The following is a 12,152-nucleotide window of genomic DNA, read 5'->3' on the forward strand; positions in this document are numbered from 1 at the left end:
ACACACTTGGATCCATCAAAACATAATAATGGCTAAAAAAGTAATTTGTAGTAAAAAATTGGCCTGATTTCGTTAATAATTCATAAAATCAGGCCAATCTCCAAAAATAAAATAAAAACCGTTCCTGAAAAAAAACACACAAGAGTCAAGTTTTGGATTTGATTATTTTTCGCCAGTGCGCTTATAACTTGAAATTGGGGCAATTGTTTTTTTTTTCTATTGTGTTTTTACCCCTAAGTCTTTGAATAGGCCTACCTTGACTAATTTCCCTTCCCAAAATGTATATTTTATAATCGTCCATGAATAATTAAGAAGTTACAACACTTCTAATTGAAACATTTCTGAGAGTGCAAAGCCGCTTTTGATGCAGGTTTTTTTCAATCCGATTAACCATCCGAGTACAAAAATCATTTCATTGATTTTTCGGAAAATGCTGCATTTTCCGAACTACAATGTGGTAACTTGATAAAACAAGAAGTAAATGATGTCTAAAGCCAAATGCTTTGTGTTTAACGACTTCAATTGGAATAAAATTAAACATACTCTGATACCCATCTTTTTGACACACTCTGTACGTCATGTTAAAAAAGGTCATTCAAGACAGTATCTGTGGCTTTAGGTGCATGTGCTGGTGTTGTGTTAGTATCCTCTGGTTGATAAGCACTTCAGTCTGATAGAAAGGGTAAGTTGGTGTTAATTCGATTACTAAACTTTAAGGAATAATTTAGAGCACGCCTATTTCTTAAATGAATAAGCAACTACGACCAAGAATGTACATCAGCGTGTACATCAGCAACATTTCAAGCGTGGGAAATCGAGCTGTTCGAATCAGGCAAGTGGGTGCAGTAGTATTAAAATAAAATAAATTTTGGATTTATAAAGCGCCTTTCTCCAGATCTTAGAGGACTCAAAGCGCTGTAATTTCGCTGCAATGGTGAATCATCACAATCAGATCGCATCAACTAGGTTGCTGCCGAACGGCGCACACCTATCCGCATTTTATATTGTAACATCCACCAATTATCTGTGCAGCTCCCCAAATTCCATTGGGTAAAGGAAGTTTTTGATAACCAAACAACTAATCACCGATTTTTTGCGATACAGGAGGAAACTAGAGATCCCGGAGAAAACCTGCGAGAGCGAGCATGGAATCGGGATAAACCAAGTGCACATGAGTCCTTGGGCCGCGCCGGGCTTGAACCGGGACCTCAGTGGTGCAAAGCGAAGGAATTGCCGCTGCGTTAACTATAGCGACAATCCTATCTTGAATACATCCGGCGCACGGCGCGGCTCCCCCTAAAATTTCTCAAAAGTAGTAAATTTAAGCTCAAGTCGGAAAAATCATGCCAAATCAGCAGCCGCATTTTCCCGCATATTTTGTGATAATATACTTAATTATTTCTCCGCGAAAAAAACACCTTAAAATCCTAAACCCCGAGAAGTTTGAAGGAGTGAACAGTGTGACGACTTACATGCACGATCGGGAATATTCCACGACTTGCACGATCAGGATCGACTTGAAACCTCGATCAGCTCGATTTGTATGAGCTACACAAAACAAAGTGCAAAGTGCAAATCACGAAGGTCTCGGAGATAACCATTTCTGACCCAATCAATCAAAATGAGGATAAAGTCGCAAAATTTACGAGCAGATAGATCACTCAAATCCTTTGTACCCTTTATTGTTTAGACAATGTGTTCACCATAACTTGACTTTCTTAAAGTTTCTTGGTCATTGTGCAAAAATCACAAAATTAACTTTTTCCGACATTGTCCTTATTTGTTTCATCGGGTCACATTTGAATTTCGGCTGAGTCAGGGTATGGAAGAAACGAGACCATACCAGGTACATGTGCGGTACATGTGCTATCGCATCGAATACATATAAAAAGACAGACCTATTATAATAATTTATTGTAAAACGTGATGTATACTGGTCTATTTCACGTTATTACCCTTCTGCAACATTTTGCATTTTTCTTCATGTGTTAGGTATTATACTATAAATCTGCAACTGCAAGTTCTGCAAGGGGCTTTAATCCTCATTATCATCACCAGCCACCACTTTTTTTGACCGAGCAGATTCGTGGTAAGTTTAGCCTCATTAGAGGTTGTGATTGCTTTATATTATATAATATGAAAAAGAAAAGTACAGTGATTTGTGCTACGCACAGGTACAACGCCTAAACATGCCAGCCTACAGGGTGCACAATAGTAATACATTTCTCTATACTTTGTGTACAAAATGGCCTCTATTCAAATGGCTCTACCTACCTTACGAAGCGACTCAATTTTTCAAAGTGATGTTTTCCTGACTGACAAACAAACAAGCAAGTAAACAAACTAAATTAAATATATTGGTGACCATTGAAATTTCGAGCTACCGCCTCTACCGGACCACGAATGCAATACACTTTTTTCACCCAATTTTCAAAATAGAAGCACTTGTGATTTTACCTACACTGTAAATTGGCCAGAACACATGGAACGCGTTCATTATTGTAACGGTTTTTTAACACATGACACGTGTTCAACTTATTTAGAGAACACTAGTGTTAATGTAGAGAACACAGGTGTTATTACCTCAGAACACTAGTGTAACGTGTTCTGATACTTTAAACACTGGTGTTCAAAATTACTATCTATGACCACCTCGGACACGTGAAAGAAATGTAACGGTTTTTTAACACATAACACGTGTTCAAACATTGATTTTCAGAATGCTGGTGTTCAACCTTTATTTATACATTTTCAAAATCTCATTACTCGACAATAAACAAATGCATGGTAGTATAAACAAAATAATGGCGGTGTTCAGAAGAATTCTGATGAAATCCGAGAGTTTTCACCTAAAGGCAAGCCCAAGGTTCGAACCCTCGCCGATCGTATCTCCCGGCTGACAGCGCAACGCCTATAACCGCTCGGCCATCTCGCCCTCTTGTGTCTCTCCGATGCTTGTTCATCGCTGTCAACAGATATACGGACTCCCAATGTTGCCCTGAATTTCATTCTTCCCTAAATCAATTCACTCTCACTATCATCCCATTTAGTCTTGAAAAAGACAGTTTGAATAGCGTTTCCCCCGGCGTTTCCACGTTGCATCGCCATTGTTGTTGTAGTCACTTATATTCCTCCTTCAAAGGAGCACCGTGTATTTCTCGCTGACACGTCGCAGCTCTCCAACGCCTCTATCTGCTTATCCACATTGGTATCATTACCTCATGCGTTCCATTTTTGAACACCAGTATTCAATATAATCATTCAGAACACTTGTGACACGTCTGATCAATACGTTGTGTTCTACATTATACTAAAAGAACACTAATGTGCTAGGCTTATCATATTTTCAAAAACACTAGTGTTCTAAAGAGATAATTATGAACACCCCGGACGCGTCTGAGAAGCGTCATGTGTTCGGGAAAATTTACAGTGTAGAAGCAGCCGGTTTGAGAAATACATGAAAAATCTGAATAAAAGCCCAGAATCTTTTCCAATCTTGGCAGATGCTTAGATTCAAGCCTATATTTATTACCTGGCACAATTTTTTCCAAAAATCTGCACAATTGTTTTGGTTTTTAATATTGATTTATAGGTGGGTAACTTTTACCGAAATGTAAAAACACCGCAAATCAGGACGGAATCCCACAAGAGACATTATTTGGTGATGTGAAATCTACAGGTTGTACGGCTCAGGGACTTTGCAGCTTAGTCTAGTCATGTTAGTATAGGCCGGAGCGCACACCCTAGAATTTCCCAAATTGACCTTCGCAGCCAGGATCAGCTCCCCGAGTGTCGTACGGGTAACAACTCAATTTTTCCACAAGAACACATCCACCACCATCCAGAACCCGCAATCCCTCGCACCGACTTGTCGAATGTCTTATCGATTGAGCTAACTTGACTTATCTTATCTGTCAGTTATACAAGGAAACATGATTAGAAAACTAACATATAAGGTTTCTGGGTTCATGATGACAGTTGACGTCAGACGCGAACTATAGTATCTTTATAGCTGGCTCCAATTATCATGATTATAGCATATTATTTTTCTTCCCAGTTTTGGAGAGTTTGTATAAAAACGAGTCAAGAAAAAGTTACTTCTAATATTCTCAGGATGTAACAATAAAATTTGTAAAATTGCATTTTGACTTCTCAGGAAAAAACTAAAAGAGTTACGGCACAAATGTTATATGCAATAGAATCAGTAATATCTTGGCTAAAAGAAGACGTTTAGTTATTTTCTTTACTAGCTTGGGTTCAAATGTTATGTCCGATTAATTAAATCGCCCAGAAAACGTGTTGGGCCACTTTTGTCATGTTAGCGTATATCAAGTTAGAACCGCGTAGATTGTGCTTATGGTGCATTGAACATCAAAGAACTGACACAAAAGAATTATGAACTTAATAATACTATGATATTTCTTTAAAACTATAATTATTTTTTATTGGAACAAAGCTTATCTGGTGGCTAAAGAAATGGTCTTGATAGACATATAAATATCAAATCAAAAAATAGGCCGCAACTGACACAAAAGAATTATGAACTTAATAATACTATGATATTTCTTTAAAACTATAATTATTTTTTATTGGAACAAAGCTTATCTGGTGGCTAAAGAAATGGTCTTGATAGACATATAAATATCAATACAAAAAATAGGCCGCATACTTGTGACATTCTATTTTCAAAAGTGTACAAATTTTATTGTTACCCTGTATTTGTGATTTCCTTTTTTTGTTCAAGACAAAAGACATCATGCTGCAGTTTGAACTGACTAAGGAGAATTTGACAGCTTTTAGCGGACTACTAATTAGTGCGACAGTATTCATTGCAGTAGTTACATATCGTTATCGGCAAACTGAACAGGAAGATGAGGTCAGTATACAATTAACATAAATGCGTACCAAATGTATCCAGACACACAAAACAACGTTAACAGCAATATCTTATTAAAATGAAAGTCACTAAACCTAAATTACCAAATCAAGTAGATGGACATTTTTGTTTTGTGTATTTTGATACCTCATTCGGGCACGATGCGACTTTATTTTCCCAAATTATACCAATTTGAACATTGGAGTTTGGATTTTCAGACTTTTTGTCCAGTCGTAATTGTTGGAAATCCAGACTTTTAAAGTGTCCAAAGGTGAAACATCCAGCAGAAAAATAGTTTTTCATTCATTTCATTACATTTCCAAGTTTTTTTCAGTAACATTTTTGGCAACTGGAATTCTAGTTTTTAGAAAGCAAACTAGGAAATCCGGTCATTTCTTTTATTGAAAAGTTATTCCTCTATAGGTGGCGTCCAATAATTTTCTGGAATAACCCAATATAACTTATACGCTTTACAAATCTGCATTTGAAATTTAGGATGAGGAAGAGGAGAAAGATTTCCCTAAGCCACAATTCAACCCATCTGACCCGGAAGTAGTAATCGTTGGCGGTGGGTTTGCCGGTTCCACGTTGGCCTCTGTTCTTGGTGCTGATGGCCGACGAGTCGTTGTAATAGAACGAGATATGACACCCCCTGAAACGTATAGAGGAGAGAACATGACACAAGGAGGAAGATTGTCCTTTGAAGCTCTAGGATTAACTCGTAAGAATTAACTTTGTATTAATTTTTGGGGTTGTACAATAATTATAAGTCGGGGGTAAAGGTTGGGGAGGGGTACAATTTCCAAACGGCGTACCAACAATTTTGCCCCCCGCCCCCCCCCCCACACGGCCTGCCAAAAATCGCTTGCGCCCCCCCAACTCGGACTGCCCCCCTAAAAGGGTCATGCGGTTATTTTTGTAATTCAGGAAGTCAAGATCATGTGATCACGAATCCCGACTTCTTGTGTTCCTGACTTTGCCAGTTTGAAATAAAGAAAGATAAGAGATGAAATCAAAATTCGACCGGTTCCGTCCAGTTTCCATTGTTTAGAACAATAGAAACCGGATAGAACCGGCGGCCAACCGCCGGTCGAGTTTTGATTTCATCTCTTATCTCGAGATCCTACTTTCGTGACTTAAAGTCAGAAACTTATGAACTCAAGAACTCACGCGCACGAGTTCGTAACTTCTTGACTTAAAGTCACGAAGTTCTTCGTGACTTAGAGCTTGTGTTACAAGCGCCATCATAATAGTGATCAAGCTCTAAGTCACGAAGTTCACGAGATCCTAACTTCGTGACTTTAAGTCAAGAAGAGGTTACGAAATCTGATAGTACCTATACCTATATAACAATATACACTTTTAATACCAGTCCAATGTTCTATTAGACCTGTTAGATACAGTTCGTGGCACAAGGTGTGATGGATTCGTCTACAATGATGAAACGATTAACGTATCGGCTAAATGTCCTGTATTGACGATCACCGGAAAAATGATGAGACACGGAGACCTTGTTCGTAATCTGCGGAAACACGCTGCGGGTTTGGATGGGTGAGTTACAGTATGCTGCTACCATCACCCTCAACTTGCTATCTACATGTTCAGGCTCCACCTATAGTAACAACATAACGAGTCTCGTGAGCAGTATGTTAGTCATGGAAAAACTACTCTGCTATCCAAATTGTAGTAAATAATCCGCCATCACCACCACCACTACCACCACCAAAAAAAGTACATTGCTATTGTTATCATTAATGGCAAATTGGATAAGATGGTGGTATAAAAACAAAAACAAAAACATTTATCAGGTTTATGAACATGATGCTTGAAGTTGAATATAATCACAGGGTGAAAGATAGATTGTGTCATTTCACGAGTAGGCGAGTGAAATAAGACAATGCATCTGTCACCAATTAATATACAGGGTGGAACCAAAAGAACTTTACTCAATGTGAAAACTTATAATATCTCAGAGTTTAGAGCAGCTATTCCCAATATTGTTACATATTCTAAATGTATATATCTTTCTAAGAATATCTGCTCAATTACTCCGAGAAATTAAGCTGCAAACTGGGTCAAGTTTTTTTTTTTTTGACTACCCTGTATTTCTATCGATATATTTTTCAGTGTAACTTACATAGAAGCAGTTGGTAAGGATTTAATCAAAGAAAACGGACGTGTGGTTGGTGTAACTTACAAATCAAAAGATTCAGAGGAAATAAAGGTATGAAAAACATGATAAAGTCTTGGCACTTCAGGCATTTCACATAAAGGATCACATAATGTATTTTGCAGGAAGAAATTGTAATTCATTTTCAAGAATCATCAGTAGAAACTGATCGCAAAAGTTTTATTCATTTTATTCCATTTAAACTTTTAATCAGTTATACAACAGAAATATTACATTTTGTTTAGATGAACACTAATAAATGTATATTAGCTCGACAGGTATTTTATAAGAAAATCTAACTTTGATTTCTGTAGGAGAAATGATAACAAATTATAATGCTGCACTTGAGAAAGATTAAGCAACGTACGCTATTTTTTCACCTTTTTGATTGCACAAAGTGGCAAACTCCTCGTTGCTCAGAGTTAAACCGAGTTGTGTAAAGTATTGTGCAACTTTTCGCAGCTTTGCGGAGCATTTTGACCACGCTACATATTTGTTAAAACTTAATTTTTTAAGTGATCACCGAATACAATATATCTATATTCCAAACACAAAACGTTTTACAGAAAACGTTTAAATGTTGGGTTATATAAAGAGTATAAAAACGTTTTAATAACGTTCAAAAAACGTTTCTGAAAACTTGATGAAAAACATTCTAAAGAGAATGTTATTCAAGTACTAACACACTATTTTGCAACAATGTGTGCCCAAAATTACAATAATGTTTTAAAAACGTTTTCATGACCTTTATATAATTAACCCAAGATTTAAATGTTATGTTAAAACGTTTTGAATAAACGTTTTAAGAACATTTTTTGTGTTTGCTGGGTATTCAATAACATCTTGTAGTCCGCAAGTTAGCCTAGGTCCTAAACATTGCTGGTAAAATAATACTTTTGTAATTTCTTGAAAAAAAACCAAAAAAACATGGCAACGCATTTTTTTTTCTTCAAATTTTCAGTCAATACGGGCTCCTCTGACGGTTATTTGCGACGGATTCTACTCAACATTTCGTAAAAAGTTTACGTCTCTTTCCAAGCCATCGGAACTATTAGGTTGTATAGGATTGGAACTTAGGGATGTCAAATGCAAGGAAGACAAACATTGGTTGCAAGTTTTCCTTGGCAATCCTCTGGCCGCCTATTTTGTTTATAGCATTGGAGAGGATGCCTTCCGCATATTGATTGAGGTAGATGGGCAGTCTCCAAGAGATCTGATGGGTTTTATACGAGATACACTAGCACCGACCATGCCAGGTGTGTGGCCACTAGTTTGCTTAAGGTGGTACTACACCCCTTGATAAATTTGTGACTATTTGCATTTTTCTCAAAAAGTAATAACACACTGGTAAAAAAAGTTATGTATATTAGGGCAAGGAATCCAGTTACTACACTAAAATATCAGTGACCCAAGACAAGCGGTACGTGATTTATGATAAGAAAAGAGGTACCACTAGAATGTACCTCATTTCTTAACATATATAATGAACTACTTGTCTTGAATCACTGGAATTTCAGCGAAGTAATTGGATTCCTTGCTTTTATCCTTTTGTTACCAGTGTGTAGTTATTTTTTGAGAAAAATGAAAAATTAGTTACAAAATTTATCAGGGGTGTAGTACCACCTTAAGTTACAGTAATCACAGTTACATTGCAATGCATGATCACTTTTGAAAAGGATGCTTTCGTATTGTGATAATAATTATTAACAGTGTCTGAACCCAACATCACCGACCCTCTTTAAACAATACACTCATTACATGTACGTCCCCAACCACAGTAGCCTACTCCCCAACCCTATCTGTAGATCCCCTTAAGCTTTGATGAAGTCAGTGGCTCCCTGACGAAACTGTCAGCAATAAAAAATAGTAAGTTTGCTTGGTTTTGACAAAAGAAAAACTCTCTTAATTCGGCACTGATTGTTATGTAGGCTATAGGCCTATGATAGTTATTTTATATCTCCTTTTCTCTCCTTTGCACTACAGATCATGTCAAGAAGCCAGTACTAGCATCACTCGAAAGGCGCCCACCTGCAATTGTGCGTGTGAAAAGCTCTGAAGGCAGTTTGAATGGTATTCCTCGGGGCGTTCTTCTTGTTGGAGATACGCTGGACGTACGAGATCCTATCTCTGGTTCAGGAATGACTGCTGCATTACGGGACATTGAATTCTGGCGACAGGCTCTCCGTGATGTTGATTTAGGTAAATGTATTGAGATACTCAGTTTAGGGGTGAGATTCATCCCAGAGGATGATTTAAGCACTTCCCAGCAAGTCTTGCGCTTAGCACAGCTATGTGAGTGAACATGACACCACTGCCCGCCCACTGCATACACACTGCATGGTGAAATTTGAATTTTGATAGATATATTTACAATAAAAACTCCTTCAAAAGGTTGGTCGATTTCACATTTTATGTTATCTACAGAAGGTGTGAATTATCCTTCATGCATACATCACTTTAGATCTGAAATCGACCAAGAAATAATGACACATGGGCAATTCTAAAACAACATCTTTTGCACAGAGTTCAATGGGATTTGAAAAGTAAAGTGGCAGTTGAAACTCTAGTGATAACACTTTTACAGTGCATGATGGGGCTTCCTTAAATCATCCTCTGGATTCATCCAGTGGCGTAGCGTCATAGTGGCACGCGTACACCCCCCCCCCCCCCATAAAAGGAAGTTAAAAAGTTTGTTTGGTAGAGTCCTGGCGGATGCACATTAATATTAAACCATCCTGGCTTCGCCACTGCATGACAAACAGCAACAATTTAGATATACAAGATATACAACGTAGGCCCTACATACAACATCATCATCATGTGCAACAGATTAAAACATGATGTGACGGTACCGCAGTAGTTTGTCAGTTATAATATGCCGTTTTGTCATGTTTTTATTAATTTATTTATTGGATTCATCTTTATTTTGTAGCCGACGATGCAGCGATGATGAAGCAACGCAAGAAATTCAAACGCGAGCGTCAGTCCTGGTCTTGGGCCATCAACACCTTATCGCATGTCGTCTCTAGGTTCGTCATAAATAGAGATGGTAAGCATAAAACAAACAAACAAGCAAAGCAAAAAACCAAAATAGATTCAAGAAAAAAAGGTCAAGCAAATAAAGAAACACCTGTAAGTGGGACCAACTGTCCCAGCTTATAACGGCTTATCGTAATCCGCTTCAAATATGATTTGATAGATTGATTTATCTATTTAAATGGGTTTGATTGACGATTGAATGATAATTGATTGATTGGTTGATTGATTGATTGATTGATTGATTGATTGATTGATTGATGGATTGATTGATTGATTGATTGATTGATTGATTGGTTGATTGATTGATTGGTTGATTGATTGATATTGATATTGATATTGATATTGATATTGATTTATTTATTGATTGATCCATATAGTGGGTACATGCCGAATGCGCCAGCAGTTTGTCCGTGCTCTGAAGGGAATTGAAGAAAGTGGCAGCAAAGAAGACATGAAGGGAATAATGGACATCCTGAACACGTAAGGAATTTAGAATAAGGGTATTCCCCCAACGTAAGATTCATGACCATGTGATGTCATCGCTAAATATATATCTGGGGAATCCCCACCATGATGTCACTAGATATGGAATTATGATATCACATGCACCTAACGACACCTCAAAAAGGGGCTACAGATGTACCTAATACACTACTCACTATTATTGGGTCTTTTGAGAGGCACATACGGTGCCAAAACTATGCGATTGTCCCCTTCCCCGGGTTTCACCTAAACAGTGACGTAGATTTCTTTTTCACATGGGGGGGTGGAAAAAATTCTTGAAGTATAGTAAAACCAGCACATTTTGGCAACAGCTTTAGGTTAGTGGACAAATGTGCGCGAAGCGCGCGAAAAAAATGGTAGGCCTATATTGAAGCTGAAATATGGTTTAAAAGTGGAATAAATTCGCCCGAAGCGCGCAAAATTGGCACTTTTTAGGCTAAAATGACCAAATATGATTTGGTCAGAAACCAACATACAGGCGTCAACATTGGGGGATGATTGTATGGACCAATTCCCCTATCAAAATATTAGGGGGATTTATCTCCCATCCCCACCCGATCTACCCTATGTAGCCTATACCTTAAGCAGAACTAAAAGGTGCATTTTCAGAATTTTTCAAGAATTGTTTGCCGTATGCGCTATTTGTATATTTTGTTAAAATTATTTGTATGTTTATTTGTTTATAGGTCGAATACTGATCCTGCCACTTTACGCACTGTGTTGGAGTCTACACGAACAGATACCATCAAGCATGCGTTTAAATCCCGTTCATGGACTAGTCTCTTTTCAGCCGTATATGAAGCTATCGCCATCTATTTTGTGTTCAATAAGATATGTGGACCTGCTTTTAAGAGGTTTCCACGCGCCGCCTAGCCGCGCATTTGCGGTTCACGTATTGTCAGTTTCGGTCATAAAACATCCAGGGTGGGTACATTTGGATTACTTTTCGACGGGGATGTGTGGCTCGAACTTCCGAAACCATTTGGAAGGGTATTTCACCAGAACGCTTCGACTATATTCATAAATACATGTTTATAAATACGCAGGTGACCCATGGGTACGATATGCCAAGACCAGCAAGCGTGACCAAATCGTCATGCATTGACCACTATACAGAAAAGGATAGGAACTCTGTAGATAAATATCATCAAAATTAAGTATTAATTGAATAGCAAAATTAATTACTATACACATAACATTTAAAAAAAAGTAGTTATAGTGTTACATAAGAAGTACATAACCTAGAAAGAAAAATCAATAAATGGATCCCCATTGATATAGGGCTAGCTACTAGCCCAGGAAGCATGTAAATTTGTAAGCGCTCTTTAGCAAAGTCGTAGTTCATTGATTTTAAACCGTATGACAAAACAAGCGAAAATAGTAACTTTTTTCACAATATTTGCAATTTAGAGAGAATTGGTCATTGCTCATTCTAATGTAGCTAGTATATGGCTATATAAGTGTGCTCTTTCAATTAATGACATAAATTATGAAAAATATTGTAAGGAACACTTGCGGTTTTGGCTTTTAAACCCTACATTTTGGTTAAAAAAATGTGCTTGG

At 37.5% G+C, this 12,152-nt stretch overlaps 1 protein-coding gene across 2 annotated transcripts; it reads left to right on the forward strand.

The window, feature by feature from the left end:
- Positions 1-589: 589 nt before the first annotated feature.
- LOC140164515 (squalene monooxygenase-like) lies at positions 590-11,900 on the forward strand. Of its 2 annotated transcripts, none has more exons than XM_072187809.1 (11): positions 590-682; positions 1,993-2,089; positions 4,745-4,876; positions 5,372-5,597; positions 6,265-6,427; positions 7,004-7,100; positions 8,008-8,302; positions 9,030-9,245; positions 9,979-10,095; positions 10,463-10,565; positions 11,276-11,900. In XM_072187809.1, the coding sequence occupies exons 3-11, from the start codon at positions 4,757-4,759 to the stop codon at positions 11,460-11,462; spliced, it is 1,524 nt and encodes a 507-aa protein (XP_072043910.1). In that variant the 5' UTR covers positions 590-682; positions 1,993-2,089; positions 4,745-4,756; the 3' UTR covers positions 11,463-11,900. The 2 variants fall into 2 exon arrangements, with proteins under 2 accessions (XP_072043910.1, XP_072043911.1); XM_072187810.1 differs by lacking the exon at positions 590-682 and adding an exon at positions 786-832.
- The last annotated feature ends 252 nt before the right edge of the window (positions 11,901-12,152 follow it).

Source organism: Amphiura filiformis, chromosome 11 (assembly GCF_039555335.1).
Source record: "Amphiura filiformis chromosome 11, Afil_fr2py, whole genome shotgun sequence".
In the NCBI taxonomy this organism is placed as follows: Eukaryota; Metazoa; Echinodermata; class Ophiuroidea; order Amphilepidida; family Amphiuridae; genus Amphiura; species Amphiura filiformis.

What these genes read in the sequence shown, in the direction of transcription:
- LOC140164515 (XM_072187809.1), top strand. Translation starts at nt 4,757, where the DNA reads ATGCTGCAGTTTGAACTGACTAAGGAGAATTTGACAGCTTTTAGCGGA. An exon ending in CACGCTGCGGGTTTGGATGG is followed by an intron (nt 6,428 to 7,003) that starts GTGAGTTACAGT and finishes TATATTTTTCAG; the next exon opens with TGTAACTTACATAGAAGCAG. An exon ending in AAGATTCAGAGGAAATAAAG is followed by an intron (nt 7,101 to 8,007) that starts GTATGAAAAACA and finishes TCAAATTTTCAG; the next exon opens with TCAATACGGGCTCCTCTGAC.